At 45.5% G+C, this 21,984-nt stretch overlaps 2 protein-coding genes across 4 annotated transcripts in view; both read right to left on the bottom strand.

Moving 5' to 3' along the window:
- The window catches only part of CAPN13 (calpain 13), a 68,077-nt gene extending 60,220 nt beyond the window's left edge, over window positions 1-7,857 (bottom strand). The window contains exons 1-4 of the mRNA XM_087776125.1: window positions 7,731-7,857; window positions 3,143-3,250; window positions 1,839-1,941; window positions 1,001-1,133 (exon numbers count right to left, since the gene is read on the bottom strand). The gene's annotated coding sequence lies outside the window, so the exon portion shown is untranslated. The remainder of the gene's footprint in view (window positions 1-1,000; window positions 1,134-1,838; window positions 1,942-3,142; window positions 3,251-7,730) is intronic.
- A 6,688-nt stretch (window positions 7,858-14,545) lies between these two features.
- The window catches only part of GALNT14 (polypeptide N-acetylgalactosaminyltransferase 14), a 103,777-nt gene continuing 96,338 nt past the window's right edge, over window positions 14,546-21,984 (bottom strand). For 2 of the 3 annotated variants that reach the window (XM_087776829.1, XM_087776830.1), the window contains exons 14-15: window positions 20,157-20,276; window positions 14,546-19,578 (exon numbers count right to left, since the gene is read on the bottom strand). In XM_087776829.1, the coding sequence (XP_087632955.1) occupies window positions 19,420-19,578; window positions 20,157-20,276 (279 nt within the window). In that variant the 3' untranslated portion in view covers window positions 14,546-19,419. The remainder of the gene's footprint in view (window positions 19,579-20,156; window positions 20,277-21,984) is intronic. The other variant, XR_015708808.1, reaches the window with a different exon arrangement.

Here is a 21,984-nt window from a genome sequence, read left to right on the forward strand (position 1 = left end):
AAAAAAGTGTAAAATGCAAGGCAATGCCTGAAAGGGAAGAGGGACACTGTAGGAGTGGACAAGGCTCAGCATGACTGGACACAGGGAGAGGCAGGCTTGGAAATGATTGCTCCCCATTGAGGTGGGCAAAACTGGTACAATACCATGCTGGGAAGCACCCAGGAGAGTCTGAAAATAGACTGGAAAACAACATGACAGTGCCTCAATTCCTGGTGCATTTTTAGTTTTAACTTTTTCTGGAACAGAACACGTTAATTTTAAATTTGGTGAGCTTATTAGAAACTCCCAGACCAAATCACTAATCTCACTATACCAGCACTAATACAAAAGAGGGTTTAAGATGGAGCAAGAGCTCAATGAGAAGCTGTCACATCCCCCACAGCCCACCTAATGAGAAAGGTCTCATCCTTCTCCCAGTCATCTGATTTCCTCCAGCTACTCTGACACTGGTGAGCCACGGAGAGGTGCAGAAAGGGAGTGAGTATGGAGCAGAACTCAGCAAAGCTGAGAACTCTCCTGACTCACTAATGGAAAAGGCAACACCATCCTAGCAGCTCTCAAGAACAAATCAGGGACCTCGACTCTGCCACAGTGAACCATCAAAAGTTTGTTGTCTGGAGCAAGAAGATGAGATAGTTTGAACTGAAAAACAATCAGTGCTGGGACCTCTCTGTACTGTCATATTTTGTTCACTAATGTGGGGTAAGACTATGAAGCGATACTGAATCAAGCCCCTTGTTTACCGCATCCAAGAGAAAACACTTTATAAGCACATGCGCGATGTGCTAAAATGAAGACTAAGCTATTTCTCCCCTGCAGCCTGAATTTCAATTACTGTGCTTATTGCAGCATACTGACACCAGGCCTTGGTAGCCACTAGCTGGAGAATCCAACTATAATGTGTTTGACCCAATATATGTCCTAGTGAGTGACAGAGAAAGGTATTGAGGAGGAAATACTGTGGGCTGTGATGGATCGGATTCCTGGAACAAAGAATTACCTTCCTCTTCTCCACTCCTTTTATATCCTCCTGCCAGAGCACCGGGAATGGTCCTGTTAACTACGGGCTACAGAGAGCATTGCAGCATCTTGCAAGGAAGTCACAAAGATGGGTTTCACACCAAATAACTGGACTGTCAGAGAGAGAGAGAGAGAGGGAAGATGACACTGCATTGCTGGGAGACAAAACCTGAAAATTATAGATACCTCATCCTACAGCTTCTTTGGGGCCGCAGGCTGCTATGTATTATGTGTGTACAGCGCCTCGTACAATAAGACTTTGATCCCTGACCGGAACTCTGTAATCCAAACAGTAATAGCAAACAATTACTTCATGTCAGAATGATGAATGATTAAAACATTTTATTGTGTTTTAACATTTGGGTATATAAAAAACCCAGGGAAGTTTCAGAACAGTTAATCTTTAATTGGTTTTTTTTATTAACCAAATTGGCTTAATAAATCTCTGGGCATTTCGTTAATGAGCACAGGTACGTGCTGTGGAAAAGCCAAGTGATTATCATAAAAATTATGTTTTATGAAGACTTCTATGCCTTTGTTCTACTTGCTGTGTTACCACGCCTGCAGCACAGGCCACAGAGCTACAGTGTGGATATACAGTCACTTTTTTAACTCCCCCTCCTTTCAGGTAGGCACCCTTCTCCCTTTTTGCCACTACCACCGGTGACAGTTTAGAGGCAGGCTGGACTCTGTTATCTTATTCAACACTGAGAAAAAAAGCGAAGAGCAGAGTTCAACAACTCCTTGTCACTACTCACAGTGGACAACACTAAATTTGGTGGCTGGGACTGCCAGGGCTGTGCCCCACTGTTTCTCACCTCAGCACTGCAAGGAGTTTGAGCTGTGTGCTTTATAGCCCTTTGTGCTTGCCAGAAGCCCGGAGAGGAAATTTTACTGGTGAAACATTCACAGAGAGACAATCTAAAGCAAAATCAGAAAGCATTTAGTTGGAAAATGAATTCCCATTCATAATTCAAGAGTTGTCTCAGAAACACACCTGAAATTCTTGTTTCTCTAACGAGGGATTAGCTCAAGGCCTGGATTTCCAAATAAAACCATGCACAACTGCCTGCTGGCTTCAGGACCTAACCCAAATGTCACCGACTTTGACAGAACAATTTGGCAACTTCGGTGTACCTTGAAGCACTGCTTTTGGGACAAGGCAGCAGCACCCTAGCCCTGCCTGGGGTCAATGGCCACATCATGAATGAGCCACGGACACCGAGGCTTCATCCCTACTGCTAAATACAATGGGAGATGCCAACGGCCCGAGTCTGGCCCTAAGGCCAAGTGGCATGTGCCCATACCACAAACTTACTTTCTCCCCAAAAGAAGGCAGTCTGATCCAGGCTGGCAGGGGATCAGCATCTGCAAACTTTTATCTGCTAAATAATAGTGCTGCTTTGCCAGCCAGCAAAACCAGCCTTTTTGGGTAGGATGGCTTTAGTTTCAGACCTGAAGAAAGGCCCACATGCTTGAATGTTTCCCCATTTCCTTTCTTCTCTGTCTATATCAATAGGTCTAACACAAGGTGCTACGTCTCCCTGCCAGCCTGACCTTGCTCTTCTTTTTCACCATGCCTCTCTGGCACCTCCGTAATGCCTGCCCTCACACCTGTATCTGTGCAAAGCCGTTTGTTAACGCTTGTGTCAAAAGTGCTTGAAAAGTAAGTATTTGCAAAGACCAGGTCCATTGGCTCTACCTGCTGACTATTACCTGGTGTTGTGTTCCTCATGGACAACAAGTCAGGTGTCACCGAAGCACAGGAACGTTGACTTGTCTTGCTGTCATCATCTACAGTAGGTATTAGAGCCTGAACTGTGGTTCCCAAAGAAGAATTATAGCTAACGCAACACCCAGAAAGCCACATTAGTGCCAAACCAAACACCAGGCTTCAGCCCAAGCTCAGATTTGACTGACACATGTATCTGTTTACTCTTGATTGAGTAAACTACTTAAACACCTCCAACCAGCCCTGTGGCCTAGACAGCAGGGCAGGACCACAGGGTGCTCTGCCCCAAAGTCACACCAACACCTTTGATCTCACAGGAAAGTTACACCAGGTCTAAACTCCACCCTTGAATGTAACCAGGCATCTCCCACTGATTTCTCTATCGCTTACCCTGGTGACAAAGAGGACGTATTGCCAGGAGGTGGCTGGGTGGTGGCAGTCTGAAAGCGCCTTTCTTAATGGCAACAGCAGGGTAGTTCAGCAAGGCTGTGGACATTCCTGTTTGAAAGATAGATCAATGGGCTGGCATTCAATGAAAGTGGCTTATAACCCCCCTGTTGTTTTTCTGAGGAATTATCTTTCCTCTTTTTCAAAGGCTTTGTTTTTTTTCCAGGTTCCTGCTACAGTTACTTTTCTACCAGTGTGCTTCTAAATGATTTTACTGGCAAGAATATATTCAAAAATAGTATTCTGAGCAAACCTTTCAGTCACAGAAAATAGTCACAGAAAATAGACTGAGAGTTGGGTAGACTGAGCCACTGAAAATAGACTGAGTTTTTACCATTTTTGGTGAAAAAAACACAGAATTTCCACATCAACAGACTAGTGTAGTGTCCAGTCTATAACTCACCAGATGCAGAAAGCTTTGCTAGGAACAGTCCTTATTAGAGGAGGCATCCATACCAAAACAAATCGTCCCCTTCCACCTAGCTTTTTTTCTGGGAAAAGGGAAGAAATAATAGGTGACAGATGCTGATGACTTTGCTCAGGGCACTTCTGCAAGATACTCAGACATGACAAGGCAGTGCACGGATCAAAAAGCTATCCATGTCGAAAGAAGCTGGAGCAAAGTCCATTGCTATCATTTGTCAATAAGCAGCTCACAGCTGTTTCTTCCTCACTCTGGATCATATTCCTAAGGCATAAGCCAACTACTAAAGATTTTAATGACTTATTATTTTTAGTTGTACAAAACATTTAAAGGTCACACTCATTTTAGTCGGAAAATAGAAACACATCACGTACCTTAATGCATTCAGACCAGCTAATCAACACATCAGCACAACCAGGATTTTGAATCTCAAATACCTTACTTTGAGCTGCTGACGGTCTGAAAAATTCTTAAATCAGAAATGACTAATGGCCATATTCAGCAAATAATTTCAGACAGCAAATGCATTTGAGAAGCCCTCAATCTGTCCATGGGAAGATCAGGAACAATAAGAAGAGGTAACTTTGGCTGTCCTTCTCTGGGAAATGATTTACTCATAGGAAACCCCAGTTGTTTGGCTCCCAAGACACTGGCCCTGAGGAGCTGGGCAAGCCTGGGTCCAGCTCAGGGCATGCTCTTAGCAGTAATAGCAGTTGCCCTACAGAAACCCTCAGGAAAAGGTTTGCAGAAGCTACCATATTTATTTAAAAAAAAAAAAAAAATCATTCCATCTCCTGTGTTGGCACAATCCATCAGGAAAAGAAACATCTGCTCCTGCACTGGCTGGCTGATCTCTCTGCTGAACCGCACGCGTGGCAATAACAAAGCATTGTGAGGTTTTAAAATTAAATTTGCTATGAGATTGAAATCGGGCAGATCTGCAGCAGCTGCTGTAAAGCCCTATACACCCAATTAACAGCCAGCCATCAGGCAGTCACAGCACAGGCACCACAAGGTGAGTCCAAACCCTCAGGCCCGTTCCCCAGCCACAGAAGAGCTCCCCTTCAGGTGTCCCCTCCGATCCTCCCCTAGACCAGGCTGGGGGCAGGATTCAGGGCAGGAGCCATCCCAAGGCACCCAGGCTCAGGGGACCAGCTAGAGGATTTCACCTTTGGGATAACAGCACAGCTCCGATGGACACCAGCCACGCGTGCTGTGTGACACGGTTCCAGACACCGCAGCTCATCTTGCTGCTTCCCTGGGAGGGCTGCAGGTGGCTGAGAGAGAAGTTACAGCTCTCGGCTCCCTCTAACTTGGGGGAGACCACTGCCTTCCCCTGTGTAGTCTGTGCAGTGCGTGCCTGGGTAAGGTGCTGGTGGCAGGCCGCCACCAGCCGTGAGGAGAGGATGGTCCTGGAGCAGCCCCGCTGCAGGGCCCAGCCCAGCCCCTCAGCCACGGTGGTGGCACCCCAGGGAAGACATGGTTAAGGAAGGGCAAAATGCCACAAAGACAGAGAGGTGTGAGGAAAAAAAAAAAGTGAGAGAAACAGCCATGCAGAAAACGATCGGAGAAGGAGGAGGGGAGGAGGTGCTGCAGGCGCTGAGGCAAAGGTGCCCCTTCCCTGGCTCCCCTGCTCCCCCCTCCTGCTGCTCTCCCACATCACTCAACAGGGAGAAACTCTTTTATCAGCCAAAATCCAAATCTCACACACACACCCTAGCCCTTTCTAGTGACAGAAAGCGGCTTTTTGTTTACCCACCCATGTCCGTCTCATGTGTGAGAAAACATGCGCTCAGGTGTCTGTGCGCATTTAAATCCTACAGATGCAGTGTCCACACTGGTCCCAAGAAAGCTGCCTCTTCGCACGAGGGAGATCGCGCGCGGAACAACATGGGAGAGCCAAAACGTGTGAGCACACGAGGACCACGGCACAGCCACCAGCGCCAGATCTGAACGCCTTATACTGTGTCGAAGCACATGCCAGATCCGCTCACTTTTTCCCCTCCGGCACAGATCTAATTAAAATGAAAAGAAGCTGCCACTCACGGCTGGCAGATCAGCCCCAGCCAGCCGTGTGGTTCAATGCCAGGTATAGACTTTACTGTCAGATACTCTCTAATCAGCTGAGCTGTTTTGCAGGCTTGCTTTTTTTTTTTTTTTTCCCCCCTCTCTCTCCTTTTTGTAGTTGTTTTGTTCAGGGCTTTGCTGTGCTGGCAGAGTTCTGCTGGGCTCCTGGGCAAATCACTCACACTGCAGTCCGTGCATGCCACAGACAGAGGGTTTTCACTGGAGTTCAATGTAATTGCTAGCATTTATCACTTTAATAGCCTAATGAAGGTGAGATGTAATTAGAAAGGGTGTCAACTGGAATATGGAGTTTGTTTTACAATTATCTATACAGCGGGTAACCACTGGCACAGAACAGTGCCTTTTAAAAAGCTGGTAATACGTGGCATGAATGTTCATCACTGAGTGACTTAAAGTGACCCAAAGCCACATTCTGTAATTGCAGCCTTTCTTCCTAAGCACTTGAAAGCGAACACGAAAAGACTGAGCCCCTCCCAAGGCAGCTTTTCCAACCATTGACGATGGTTTACATCCACACAACTGAGCCCGTATAACCGTCACATCAACATCATTCCTGCTTGCAGAGTGATCAGCAGTGATTTTGCTCAAGTGATTTTTGTCTGTGTAAGCAAATTCAAATGAATGCAACAATAATAAGAACTCCCAGCAGAGCCATCGCAAAAAAAAAAAAAAAAAAAAAAGAAGTCTCCAGAAGCACACACACAGCCTTCTTTTAAGAAATTAAAATAAAAATCACTGAGAATTAAAAGCAGTTCAGGAAGTCGCGTTTCTTTCTGTTTTACCCAAAATAAGTGTTCATACTCAGGGTAAAGCAAGTTTTATGCAGTCTGCAGGATGGCTGACCCTTATTTAAGGCAGAATGTCTAAAGGCACGAAGAATGCTTCTCTCTGATAACGATCTCCTGCTGCTAAATAAATACCAGGGTTTGTTGTTTGATGGATATTGTGCAGTAAAGTAATGATGGCTGATAGTGCTGTTAACAGATAGCTTAATGCTGAGTGGGAGACCAGAGATTCAGTCAGAAGCCTCCTGAGCCCCACAACCACAGTACGAAGCATGACTCTCCTTAAAGAGCTAATCTTGTTTCTGAGTAATAGAGTGTAGTTTTAATTTGCATAATCTCTTGAGGGCTGGTCAGATTACTAGAAGAGCGATTATTTCAGAAAAACAAGCCCTTTCTTGTACAGAATGGAAGTGTGAACGTTGGTACTTGGCTAATATCACGAGTGTACTCTAGTCTCTGTAGCTTTCTCCAGATGTTATAGCTGTAGGATTAATAATCTGTTGTACTGGCATCCTTCTGATATTATCTAAAATGGATTTTAATTTAGTGCAGAAGATTGACAAGAGGTAATGTTGAAAATTTTAGCTCAAAAAGTCAGAAACAGTGAAGATGTAGCCTGCAGCTATAACAGATTGGGCTTTGCCCAGCCTGGCTGTAAAATGAAAGCAGAGGGTCTCATGCCTGCCTATGATATGCTTCCATTCAGTTCATCATGACAGGGTCCCCCCAGGTCTTACAAACCCATAACTGGGTCTGCATAGAGCCTTCCCACTGCAGATGCAGCAGTGGGTTAGATGAGGGTAGATTCCTAAAGCACTCACAGATGGCACCAGAAGTGTTGCTAGCTACTTATCAGATGACACTCCTCTCACTAGTCCACCATTTAACATTTTCACCAGACAGTAGGAAGCACTCAGGTCTTCCAGAAGCATCATTGTAATACCTATGAACTGACCCCCTTTCTGCATTATGTGACCACCTATGGTGCTTTTGAAGAGTGTGGTCACCCTCTTAAGCATCAGTCTGCCACCTGATACACACTCCCAGTCTGGTCTTCATTTCCTAGCCTAAATGACATGCATATCATTTCCAAGTGGCACTTACTGTCATAATGACGTACAAATTGAGTTTATGAAGCTCCTTAACATTCAGGCTGAGACCTGATTCCAGCTGCCCTGTACTTTGTGTAGCCACCTGAAGCTACACAAAGAGGACATGAAAATTTGGCACATACCTTGCAGGGTTTTAGATGTCTTCACAAAGAAGAGGTAGCAGCTCAGGTACTCTCCTTCTTCTGGTCAACTGAACACAGTTCTTTGATATCCTCAGAATAAAGTCTTCCTGGTTACGGTTACATTGCAGCAGACAATCGGACTTGTCATTTGGGGATCATGTATTTATTTTCTATGTGGACATCCCATACATGAGAATCAGCATAGGTTGCCCCAACAGGTGGGAGCCTGCAGAAGTGAGAGCCTGCTATAATGTGGATGCCATATGATGACAGTGATGGCTTAGAGAAAGTGATGCTGCTAATTGCAGCAATTAAACAGTAATGGTATAATTAATGTAAAAATTATGCATGGCTCAAATCCAAGCTATTGGAGTTGAAGAGGTATTCATCACACCTAGATGGAAATCATTCCTGTTGAGATGATATCAAATCTGCTTTTGTGACTTGATCATGGATAATGGTTACAGGGAATTCAGGGAACAGTGACAGACTATGTTCAGCAATAGAAGTAGCTAATAGGAATGGCAATGAAACACAAAAGGACTTTAAATTTGATTGGACAAATTGAGCACTGAAGGTTAGGAGAATTGAAAAAGTCTTGCTATAGCAAGGCCCTTCAGATCCAAGCCAGAGAACAACAGCAGATACTATGCCCCACATAGCCAAATGCAAAGACTGGCTTCAGTTTCCAACACATTCAAATGGACATTTCTCACATCCCCTTCCAAATCCACGACAAGAAACAGGACCAGAAAAGTCAACTGGTTGATTTTACTTTTTACAAAGCAACCTTCAGTGAAAGGCAGGTTTAAAGACCAGCATTAACTCCGCACAACCCACATCCCACCTTTCCAGTCTAGTATATTCAGAAATACCTAATTTGAGAGATGAAGGAAATGAATTGAAAGTGACATTACAAAATCTTAAGAAGTTTGTATGATACTGCTTAAACTTCAGGAATCAGGTGTTCCCAGATAGCTGGTAAAAAAGTGTGAAAGTTAACAGTAGTCTGTCATGTTTGCGCCATGCCTGTCCCAGCTCTCAGCTCATTCTGCAGTTTGGCTTCTAAATTTTGAGAATCCACCTTATCATATTTCAAGGTATCTCCATCAGGGCCCTTAGGAGAACGTGCTAAAAATATGGCTGAGAAGGCCTCATAAATTGCAAAGAAGAGATTTTTTTTTTTTTATGTTCAAAGCCAATTGTGGCAGCCTACAAATGTAGCCAGTCACATCAGTCAGATGCCTGTGCCCAGTAACTCTTTCCCACATTTAGACGAAAAGACTATTGCTGTGTTTGCCATTTGATTGTGCAGCAATAGCAGAACTGCAAAATGCTTCGAGTTGTTCGGCTGTGCTACAGGTTGAGTGTTGTATGTTTGTTGGGCCTACAGAAATGCTTTGGATTTGCAAAACTGGACTGAAAACACGGCCAGCCCCAAGCCTTTTGCACAAATCCAGCTTGAAATATTACTACATTAAGTGGTAGTTTACTGGAACTATATTATTTATGCTTCCATACTGAGTACCTTAACGCAGTGATAAATAAACCCAAAATATTTGCTGTGTATTACCACATGCTTTACTGATTGGTCTTCCTATGTACAAGGACAGGGGTCTCGAGGAAAAGGGAAGGACTCTGAGCAGTCTTCAGACTGAAAATACACAGCGCATATTAGAAGGCAGTCTGAGTTGCTAGCACAGAGTTTTCTTGCATGTTTTTTATGCGATCACTTTTAACCAATCCCTCTGTGCTGAACCCAGAATCCTCTCTGGTTTCTTACCAAGTCACTGGGGTGAAGTCACTAGCGAGTTTTGAGAGTCAAAATTAGCATATAGTGTAGAGCTTCGTCCTCCAGTAGCTTAAAACGTTTTGGTTTAGTTGTCTCTAGCTAAACATAGAAAGCCCTGAGGTCCAGTAAAGTGGACCTGGTATTCTTGTTCATGCAAGCATACAATATATTGGCCATTTGGCTTTATGAACGTACCTTGTTTGGTGTCTAAGGAGGAGTAATGGTTTTCCATTTAGACTGTGGAATCTACTGCTTAATAATAAATACACTCCTGACATTGTCAAATGATAGCTTGCTTCTAATAAACCCCATGCTGATCCGTGTGTTGGTTAGAGTGGGTAATTCATCTTTCTGGGCTGTTAAAACTTTAGCTGGGATTATAGAGACAACGTGAATCAGACACAATCAGCATGTCCCCTGCTGGTTTGCTCATTTTCTCCCCATAACAAAATACCGGCTGGTTTTCTCTTTGCATTGCAGATCTTGTTATTAGTTGATTTCATTATTAATTGCTCCTGAGGCTTGGGAGGCCTTTTCAAGACATGTACATAAGGGAAGCACATGGTCTACAGCAAAAGACCACTATACTTTCATGCTCACGCTTCTCCCAGGCTAGTTGGTACTAAGTTGTAATCCCTTTGTGTTACTGAGTAAAGAGCCTGCAGCCACACTCTTGAGTCCACAAGAAAAAACTGAGTGCTCCGATTTTCTCCTTGATTTGCTACCAGAAAGAAAGAAAGAAAGAAAGGGGGGGGGGGGGGCAAAAAAAAAAAAAAAAATCTATTATCCTCAAATCTAATTACAGCCTCAGTAGCTCTTGAGGATTTGGCTTTATGAAGTGGCTCATAAAAGCCATCCTTGTCATCGTGCCCACTAATACCCTTTGGTCTCATGCACTGATAAGGGCTTGTCTGAATCATTTTAAATTAGCTGATAACATGCCGACAAGTAGGCTTCAGGATGCACCAGACAGTCAAGTGCCCTAGAAAGAGCAGCCTCTAAGGAACAACTCATGCAACTGCTTGAACAGACCTGGCTTCTGGCTCCATCAGTCTCACCGAAGGTAATCGGGCTCCCGCTGGCTCTGCTGAGGTTGGCATCAGTCCCCCCAGGAGCAGGCACATCATACCAGCAAGGTACAGCATACTCAGGACACGCACAGCTCGCCACCAGCGATCCTCCGCAAGCTGTCACTGTAAGCCTGGGGAGAGAGGGCTCCCCAGCACAGCCCTGCACGCTTGAGCACACAGGACACACAATTTCGAAAGCAGCACTTTTAACTCCCCGTTACCTCACATTAAGACAGCTCAAGGCTGACTTTTTAAAACACAGACTGGATAGCGCATAGTCCCTTCGCACCCACCCACAGTTGCTACTATTATTATTTGCCACAAAAAGTTGAGGTCCGGTTAAGGACACGTTCTTTTTCTTCCCCCAATCCAGTTACTTCTTACAAAATCCAGTCAAGGCACCATGAATTTTTCCTTTCCCTTCTGGATGCTTATGCTCTCATGCACCTTTTGTCAACTGCCATTAATTATCATGATACATGAATGTGGGACCTTTCATTTCCACAGCTGCATACAGGCAAACCAACAGAAGATTTACTTTCTGCCACTAAAGGCAACAAGGTCCACTGTGAACGTCACCCTGTCCCCTGCAAAACGACCAGTGCCTGGTCAGCCAGGGTCTTTTTCCCTGTTGTCTCGGGGAGAACCTGAGTTGGCATCTATTGCTAGGAGTCCATCTGCTCCTGTTCAGGGATAACTTCTCAGCATTCATAAGCCAAACTCTTCAGTCCAGCCCTAACACTCCTGCCAAGGGAAAAAGGCAATGCAGGACTCACAAAACATACCCAGTCTTGCCACAACGGGAGCTGGCAGCCTTGTGCTGAGGGAAGAGAGGGGATGACTCCAGACAGGAGTTGCACTGCAATACACCTACATCTCCAGTAACAAGTAGTGTCCCAAGCCCTGAGAGATATCCTAAAAATTAGATGTTAGCATGCATCAGGGAAACCTATTACAAAAGGCCAAGAGAGATGGGGAAGAGGGAGGGAAAGGTGATGGTTTTGGGTTTTTTTGTTGGGTTGGTTTCCCCCCCCCCCCCCCCCCACTGTTTTTCCCTTTAAAGCATACTCTCTGTTTTGCTGTTTTCTGTAGGTTCGCTACCAGAGTACCTAAACAGACAGGCATCAGCTGAAGGACCAGACTGGAAGGACAGAATCGGCCAGAGGAGGGAGAAGAGAAATCCAAGACACTGAACTGATCCAAAGAGAAAAGCAAGTTGCATGCATGACCCTCCAGAGCCACCACTTACCTGGCAGCCCAGACAGAACCTCACAGAGCAGCTTGCTACCTCCTGAAGGCAAGGGGAGCAGCCTGGCATCTTATTTGCAAGGCAAGTCCCTCAAAGCAGATACGGCTGCCTCACTTGCCCTGGTAATATGCTCTTGAGTTACACCACCAGGTTTTGTAAGTCTCTGTAATATGATTGAGAAATATGATACACCTGTCCTGAATTAGAGTAGATAGGTTTATCTCATTTCAGAGGCAACTCACGGATGGGTAGAGATCAGATCAGCTGTAAGAAATTCCTTTTATTGTGCAACTTGTTATTCATGGTAGGGTGAAAATGGCTTCAAAGGTGATCCTGTGCACTCTGAGGGATATCTTCTTATATCTAATGTAGTTTATACAAACCAAATTGGTTTTTGCTTCAAACATCTCTCTGCAGAAGAAAATCAATTTCAAGATGCACTGGCTGTGATCTTTCAAGCTAAGGATCCATTGCAAACATACCAAGTGTTTGGCAGTGCAAAGCTGCAGGCACAGGACAAGTAATGCACATTATCAACATGTGTGCCATGTCCAAATCAAGGTTTCACTTCCAAGGCACTGAATAATCCACTGCTACTCTAACAATAGTTTCACTAACAGAAGCCAAAATATGTAGTGACCAGATAAGCAAATTTGCTTTAATCCCTACAGCATTCTGGGGCAGCCGTTTCAAGCCACTGGATCAGTTATCAGCCAAAATAAAAACCCCTGAAAGTGCAGGATTCTGACCTGAGATCCACCCAGGCTTTCTGCACCCCTGGGAGCAGGGGTTTTCATCCTCACCTGACCTGCTGCAGCAGCAGCCTCACAGCTCCACAAGTTATTGTGCATCTTGTGAACTCACCCCCCTTGCCCTCCATCAGCTCATGTGTCAGACTACCTGCAGGTGCTTCCCACCTCTGCCAAACCGCCAGGAAAACTCCCTTTCACCTCAGCTTGTGCACAACTGCCCCAGCTCAACTCTCCAAGGATTAGTAAGAAGGTGAAAGCAGCCTCAGGATGAGGATTAGGAGCACTCTCTCCCAACACTGCATGCTCCTCCGCTTTGCGTGAAATGATCATTGCTGTGTATCCTCCTCTGTCTGATCATAGCTGTGTCCTTGTTGTCAGTGGCCCCAGGCAGCTAAAGTCCAGTAAAACTTGTAATAGCTATCTAAATTGCGTTGGCTTAGCCCAGGAGAGTCAGAGTTAATGTTAGTAATACCCTTGGATAAGGCTGTGACTGCATGTAGTCTTTGCGTCTGACTCTGCGTTTAGAGAAAGCAATCATCTCTGCTAGAGAAAATAGGCTGGATGTCCATCGGGGTGATCCAGGAATTGTCAGCAGGATCAGAATTCATGAAAACTGCTTAAAGTGCATCTAACAGAGATTCATTCATCTAAAACCAGTTCAAATGCAAGAACAGCATTACAGTACCAGGATGCTGACCTCCATTAAAATAGGCTCAGGCAACTTCTCCAAAGCTGAGAGAAAGAGGCATGGCATTTTATCTGTCTGCTGCAGAGACACACAGACAGATACGCGGATGATTATGTGTCTCCTTGGTCAGAGTTAGTTGGGAGCATGTAGTGTGTGTTTAATACCTGATACAAACACTCTGAAGGACCAGAGCAGCACTGCAGAGTTGCATGCTCTTTTCAGTAAGAAACCCGAGGATCGGGGGGACTTTGCTCTGGTCCTCTGTTACAAACCTGACCCCACGGTGCAGCTCTGAGTCACTGGGGCTGAATTTGCAGCTTACTTAGACAAAGCACAGGCACTCCAGCCCACAGCCAGGAGGTCACGCTGCCAGTTCTGCAGAGGGCCCTACTGCAGCATTAAGGGGCCTCGCGCGCTCTGAGCGCCCCGGCAGAGGACTCCCTGCTGCAGCAGAGACAGCTGCTACCCTGCAGGGAAAGCAACCCTCTCCCTCACACAGGGCAGAACTAAGAAATTTTAAAACTAGGAAGACTTGTATCAACTTGACCTTTAGATGGGAGTTTACTTCTTCCCACTTCTCTCAGTTTGAGTGATGGGGATAGACTAGCCAGGACACTTCTGTCTGTAATCAGCTCACAGCCCAAGGTAGGAAAGCTTGGGTCGCAGAAACTGCAGGAAAAAGTATGTTTACAATCAGTAAATTTGTTCACACTGAAGACCTCTTTTTTTTCCACCCTTCTCTTAAAAATAACCCTAAACATATTTCTACTGGCTTGCAGACTCCAAAACCTTTCAGCCTGGGAACAGTCCTGATTTTGTAATATCCTTCTTTTATTACATGTATCAGGTTACACATAAGCTTTCGAAGCTTATTTTCCTTTCCCTTTTTTTCCTCCTTGGTTGGTTGGTTTTACAACTGAATATAACCCTGTACAGTAGTGATGTCTTATCTAGACACTTCTTTCACATAAATCACAGGAAAATAAGAGACAACAGTCATTGCCATGTGCAGTTGATAGATAATTGCTAGATAAGCGCTTATGCAAAACCCAACCTTGAACTTAGTCATGTTTTCTTTTGTACATCACACACAACCAACTTGGATTTCTTTAGTGCCCAAGAGAACACAAAACAGCTCCCTACACCAGAACAGCAGCATTCTTACCTGCAAATTTATATGTTGCTTTTCATCAGCTCTAAGCTAAAATGCAGCTCAACTCGAAACTTAATTAGACTCCATAGGAGAGGTAGCAGCTTGTAACAGGTTTTTATTCTTACAGGGTTCTGAAGGCACTTCCAGTGAGTAACAGAACAGTGGACATATGGAAAACATCCATAAACCGGGAATAATTCCACTGGATTTCAGCCCTTAAGTCTCAATGTAAGCTGGACACCTGTACCAGACTGCCTTAAACTCTTCAGCCTCTAAAGCATCCGCGTAATACGAAAACTGGAGCTGGACTGATCATTCAAAATTAATTTAGCCAGAACATTAACGAGCTACAGTTTCTTCTGCCGCTTGTATGTTGTAGTTTGTTGTCTGTTTGATTTTGCTTCCTTTACCAGTTCTACAAACAATTCTAGCCCATAGCTTTTCACTAAAGCTTTTAAGATCTGTAATTTGAGCAGCGCAGATCCTATTTCGCAGTTGTGATCAGAGTCCAAGCCGTGAAGAATACCAGGCAGCTACACTGCAGACCCTGGTTTGCTTAGGGCAGTGTGGTGGGTTGACCCTGGCTGGCAGCTAAGCCCCTACCCAGTCACTCACCCCCAAATGGGATGGGGGAACGAATCAGAAGGGCAAAAGTGAGAAAAACCTGTGGGTCAAGATAAAGACAGTTTAATAAGTGAAGGAAAAGGAAAAAACCAAACCAAAACAAAACAAGTAATGCAAAGGCAGTCACTCACCACCTGCAGAATGATGCCCAGCCAGTCTCCGAGCAACATATTCTGTGGAAAAACTCCCCCCCAGTTTTATTGCTGAGCATGATGTTATACAGTATGGGATATCTCTTTGGTCGGTTTGGGTCAGCTGTCCCGGCTGTGTCCCCTCTCAACCTCTTGCCCAACCCTAGCCTACTCCCTGGGGCAGCAGAGTGAGAGATACAGAAGGCCTTGACACTGTGCAAGCACAACAGCTAAAACATTGTTGTGTGTTATCATCAACACTGTTTTGGTCACCAGCCTAAAACACAGCACGATACAGGCTGCTATGAGGAAAATTAACTCTGTCCAAACCAGACCCTGTACAGATAGGTAATAAAGGACCACGGGGCTATCTCCAGAGACTGCCAGTCCATTGCCAGTCCAGTACTGCTGGTATTCCATGCAAAAAAACCTAATACTTGGCTTTCTCTCTGTTCAAAACATTCAGTCTTCACTAAAAGTTTGGGAAACTGAGGCAAGGAAATGAAGTAAGCTATCCCAAGTCGCTCCTAGAAGCAGCAGAAGGGATTAGCACTCGGGGCTGGTGCTTGTCTTGAACCAAAGTCCTCCAGTCTTCATGCACCAGCCCCATTTTCTTGTTGCCTCACTGGATAATCAAAGATCTTTGAAATCAGTTCCCATCTCTTTATGACTAAATTACTACATCAGTATGCTGTAAGCTGAGGTTCCAAGCATTGATGCTTTGTGCTGTTCTCATGGCATTGCGCTGGTACAGAGCGAGGATGAGCACAAAATACCTGCAAACCACATAAGCAACAAGGTAGGGACTCTAAGACTTCCCCAGCCCAACTAAAACCTGGTAGATTTGTTCTCACTGGAACATGGATCTCCTTTGGGAGGGAAGGGGAAGGTTAAGGTGCTTTTTTGGGTTTTTTTGCATCACCTTGGTTGGATCTTTAAAAGGCAGTAGTAGTTCTAGCCCTGAGTTTCCTGCTCTGAATCTAATTTTCCCAAGGCACAAGAAGTGACTTACCTGGAGATCATAAAGGCTGTCACAAAGCTCAACAGCCGGGACTAGAACCATATTTCCTACTTCATCTTCTGTTCTTTCAACTCAGTGCAAAACGTTACCAAAAAGCGTTACTACCAAATGCCATTAGGGCTTAAGAGGTATGGGCATAGAAGCCCATCTAGGTACGCCTATCAATGTCATGTATATCTGTTCACAGCATGATAATAAATATCTAGGCAAGTAACAAATACAAAGCAAAAAAGGTTCATCTGTCTCTGGTGTATTTTAATAAGTAAAATAAACCTAAAGGTGTGAGTTGGATTTCAGCAGCAGTTAACCTTTCCCCTGACATGATGCAAGATCTCTTTGCAGGGATGCTAAGCAGGAGATTTGCTAAATGCCATATGGGGGCTAACTCCGGAGACTGCCAGTCCATTGCTTGCTTATATAAAGCTTCCCAAGAGTCAGGCTGATACCCTCAGGCTTCTCCGAAAACATCGCTGATCCATAGGGCTAATCTCATTTCCTGGACCCTGAAACAAGCTGCAGTCTAAGGGTTACAGCCGATGGATGCGTGAGACACAATCACCAGTTTGCCGAGTGGCTGCTGCTCCCCAGGTCTGTTAGGTACTTGGTAGCTTTTGGGCTTGCAAGAGACTTAGCTGCATGATGCTACCCACTTGTAGGGGACACCATGCCTGAAGTCACCTTCCCCACTGCCTGCCTTCCACCGCCCCCAAACAAGTTCACAGGGATCACCTTAGTGCGTGTTTTGGAATAGGAGGGGTTTGGTACAGCTTTTGGGTTTGACAAAGTGCAAGAGTGCCGAAAAGCTGGTCAAACAACTTCCTAGAATACATCCCTGCAGGTCCCCTGGGTCCGTGTGCTCAAGCACACACATGTGTAGTGAGGTAGCTGTTTCTGCTAAGGCAAAGACCAGCATTACCTGTTTAGAGAGCTTTGGCTGTCAGCAGAATGGATATTTTTGGCTCAGGTGGAAAATAATAAAGCTAGATAGGTCTGAGGTCCTGGTCGGAGTGTACCCGCCGGGTGCTTGACTTCAAAACTGATGCCAAGTTGCTCAGCTATTTGAATTTGCAGAATTGAAGTGCCAGCAGCTGGGCAGTCCTGGGCTGCAGGCACAGTACAGGTGAGAACACGTTAAGCTGCAAGCTCTTGGGAGCTGCTTTCCCATGTGAGCACTAGACAGAGAATTACTGCCACTTCCCTGTCATCACCAGTGTGAAAAGTAGGTGTGGTATTTCCCGGTTCAATAAAACAGAAGGAGCCCAAGGTCACTACTGTTCTTGTGAAGTGGGGCCATTCCATTTTAAGTGCTTCCTTTTGTTTCCTGCAAAGTGGTGACATGGAAACAAAGCCCTCTCCCACCACCAAATGACAGCTTGGTCCAGCCCTTTCATAACAGAAGCCCTTGAGGTTTTCACCAAGGGAGCTTGATTAGGTTAGTAATCACTGCAGCACACAGAAAGCATTTATCCCTGCAACCTTTTGTAAATAAGGAGTTATACTGGTTCTGCCTTTAAAGCCGGGGAGATTTACATATACAGCTTTCTCTCAGCACTGAGGGAGGAGAAACTGAGGCAGTAAAATCCTGAAAGCCAGCAATTTATTCAAGGAGGGATGCAGAGAGCACTTGAAGGCTCAAAGCTTGTGGTATTTTACCTATAGTTTGCAGCACAGGGAACAAAGGATAGGATTTTCATTAAACCCTAGCATTTTTAGAGGCACAAACTGTATTTTTTTTTTTTTAAGTCACATTGACGGTCTTGCAAAAGTTTCCTTCAAGAGTTGTTACTACACAAGAGCTGTGTGTGCAGCTCTTGGTAATTCGCTGCCTGTTACTTGTTGCTGTAGTGGGACCTCCCAGTTCTCTCTTATTCCTAAGACCTCTTCTGAGGTCTTCTGTCCTATTCTCCTTTGGCAGTCACCTCGCTCTGACATAGCTATTGCATCTGACGTGACCTCTGGTTAACGACTTATCTCCGAAACGTGAAGAAATCATTTGTGCCAAGTCTGCCAACATTAAATGACTTCGGGAGAGAGGGACTTTGTGACTCACGGCTCTCTGCTCAGAGGTGTGACCGGGGGAATCCCAAACCTTTCTTCAGTACTTCACGTCTTGGGCTACAAGATACCTGGGAAGCAATATCAGGTAACATCCCTTTTCCTTTCTTAGAGCAGACTCTAGTTTTAATTACCTCCTCCATTCCTTTGGTAGCAGCACTTCATGGGGGTTCCCTCTTCTGTAGCCGGGAAATCGGGAAACACAAGTATGACACAATTACCTTCAATTACCAAAAATATTACTTTTATGGAAGAAAAGTGAAAATTTTTACTTATTCCAGATCTGAAGCAGTGAGAGACGCATAGAGATTATAGGGGAGTTTTCAGTGACTAAGGCTCACCCACGGCCTTCAGAGAGGAGAAATAATCATGTTACTGCCTTTCCTCCCAGCTTCACAGCGGTTTGTAGCCTTTAATCTCACACACTGAATCCTCTGTTTGCTTGGGCTTTGGAGATTCAACAACCCCCATGTGAAGTTAGCACAGAGCAGGACTCCCCCATTACTTGCTGGTTTGATCCTGGCCACAGCCATAAATGACTGCCCTGCCTCTGTATACACAACATAGACCTGGATCAGATACAAATTTGACCGTGTAACACAGCTCCACCCATGCTGTCTGCAGAAGACAAACTCATCCACAGCAATGAAAAGTGCAAAGATAATTCAGTGTTTTCCACTTGATCCCAGGTGATGTTTCCTAGCATCCCTTGGCACATCCCTCCTTGCACACCTGCCTCACCCCCCCAAAAGCTATTGAGATGCTTGTTTTGCTGAGTCCAAGTCTTCTTTTGGTCTCCAAGGCTCTACTACATGGGTTTCCAGAGAGATTAATAAATACTATAAAAAAAAAAAACTTCTGTAGGGCCCATCACGGGAGCCCTGGTATCCCTCCAAAACATTTTGGGTTTTTTGCCATCCCTTCTCTTTGAATGTATGACTGCCAACAGGCCAATAATGGCTACGTGCTTTGCAGACAACATCCGTTGTTCAACCTGGAGTGCCATGTCCTTGTTTTTATTTGAATGATTCTTCTCCTGTCCCATAATACACAACGACCCCCAATGGTTTTGCATTTGAGCTCCATCTGGTGCGTCTTGGCTGCATGTAGCAATGTCTCAGTGCCCATCCCCGCTGCGTAAATCCTCAAGCAGGTCAAGACATCACCATGTCCCAGCGCTGACTCATGGCTGTGCTCTCGCAAGGGTTGATGACAAGTTCTTTGGTGCTCTCATTCGTGTCCCCAGTCGTCTCAGTGTCCAAACAGAAGCGTGAAGCTATGTGTTCAATGTGTGACCCAACTTTACCCCATCGCTGAGGAGAGATAAACACGAGAGGAGAAACAGGGGTGAACAAGCTTCCTCCTCATTATGCTTTTACTATACTGTTCCACCATCAAGAGGACAGTTGTCACTAAGCCTTTGCAGCCTGATGCTGGGAAGTACAGGGTCCCCCAGCCCACATCCAGCAGAGCACACGCTGAGCACTTCTCCCATCAGAAGCACACTCATTTAAGCTCAGCCTCTGCCTGGCTTCAGGAAGATAATATATTACTAACAGCTTTTTCCCCAGGTCACTGGTTCAAATGCCAGCTCGATGATTAACTACAGAGAAACGTTAGCATCTGCTGGCTGACTGGCAGCCCGTGTGAACTAAATTGCCTGTTTTGGTTTCACTTCTGCAGATAAGTATCCAGATCACCACCCGCACTAATAGACATCCTTATCAACACGCTCATTTAAAAGGCAAAGGGCTGAAGAGGCCAGAGCATACTCCCAGATAGACTGTGCTTCCCGGAGAAGTCAGGGCACACGGGCGATTTGATGTGCAGTAATACTATGCTGAAAGAAAGGCAACTTCAAAGAAAATGGCGGATCAACGAAAGGGCTCACCTGCTTGTTGTCACCTTCTTTGCAAGGTGACAGCAGCACCTGGGAACCAGGGAAGAGGGTGTACACAGACAAGCACAGCTGCTGCTGGCGGACTTGGTGGTTGTATGTGTATGTCCATTCCTGCAAAGAAGAAGAAAAAGAAAGGCGGTGAGAGATCAGGGTTGATTCTTGGTATTCTTCTACCTGGAAAGTAAACACTTTGGCTTGGATCCTGCCCCCTCAGAAACCAAGCACAAACCTCACTGACTTCAAGAGGCACCAGGACAGGTCACTAGGATGCTTCAAGCCTCCCCAAAACTGCAGCTGTCATTGGGAGACTGTATATGCCAAAGAAAATGTCTACAAAAGCTGCTGGAAGAAAATGGTTCATGAGGTAAAGGATTTCATAGCCAGAACTGGGCTGTGGTTGGGGAGCAGGGAGATGGAAAAATGGCAAAAGAGGCAGAAATGCACAACCACACAATGTGCAATCCTCTTTTTTCCGAGGAAGAGCAGTACAAACACTTTGCAGCTAGCATAGGGAGAGAGGAGGTGATATATAGCAAGTATTTGCAGCTCCTGGGATTCTGTTCCCAAATATCACAAAAGTCAGGGGTAAAGCTCCCCTTTATATCAAAGGAGCGGGACCAAACTCCAAACGTTTGCTTTGCTGGTTTGCTATGACCGCTGCTATTCCTGCTCCCCTGGGCTGTCCTGGAGTATTTTTTTCTCATGCTGCTTTTCATGGTCACCTGCTCTTTATCAGGTCCTCAGCCCAAGAAATAATCTTTGGGGGAGCAGAGACTCTGTCCTGTGTAAAGCCCTCTGGGATAATCACCATTTCCACCCATAGATGTTTTTCTCGGGAGAAAAAGAGAAGAGGCTGATAGTCTGACCAGGATTTCCAGATGTACTGGACAAAGCATCATGTATGTGCAGATACACTGCTTAGCCCAGTAGTATTTCACAAAAGTTTATTCCAGTTGAACGTTTTCTGTCATTCACTTGTGCTCATATTACCCAACAGCACCTCCAGAGGATCTAAGACCGTCCAGGCAGGGACGTCTCCGTGCTATTTGTGTGTGGACACAAGCAGACGAGAGCTGCTCTGGCTTCTGGGAAACCACAAACCATGCTTTTACATAACCCCAGAGAGTGACTTCTGGAACAAATTTTTTGCTTATAATTTTCTGAGTATTAACTTTAAAATTAGGGCTTGAAGGGGTTTCTGAAGACCTCTAGCCAGGGTGCAAAGCAGGATCAACTCCTGCTGTGCCAACAGCTCTGAGATAGTAGCCAGGCAAGCAGCAGTGGGAGCAGATGGAAAGCCGGCTGCTGAGCTGCGGCAGGGCAGGTGAGCAGGACTGGAGGACAAACAGCAGCTGGCTCTGCTAGCAGAGGGCAATAACCACGCTGGAGAGAGCAAGGCCGGGCAGCAAGAGGTTTTCTGCAACAGGCCCCAAGAGCCAAGGCAAATGCTTTGACAGGGTACAGGCCATTGAGAAAAAGCTGCTGTGAAAGAAAAGGTGCAGAGAGAAAGCAAAACAGTTGAGAGCTCAGATACAGAGAAGTCAGAGCTCCGGGAGGAGCGAAGTGAGCAGGGGTGTTGGCAATGGAGGGGAAGGCAGTGCTCAAACGCATGGCAGTTTAGGCTGGGTCTGGACAAACGAAGGGTAAAAGGTGCTCCTGGGAGACTGCAACCCTTTCTGAGCGCTGCAGGGGAAAGCGAAGGATGGCTGCCCTGAGCTCAGAGCTGGGACGCCTGCAGCTCCCCCTGACTTTGAACGGTGGAGGCTTTGGGTTGCATTAGCATGAGTTATTAGAGCAGGGAAACGCTTCCACCCCTTTG

Source organism: Nipponia nippon, unplaced genomic scaffold, assembly GCF_047370975.1.
Source record: "Nipponia nippon isolate SJK-2023a ecotype South Korea unplaced genomic scaffold, ASM4737097v1 scaffold_4, whole genome shotgun sequence".
NCBI classification, from domain to species: Eukaryota; Metazoa; Chordata; class Aves; order Pelecaniformes; family Threskiornithidae; genus Nipponia; species Nipponia nippon.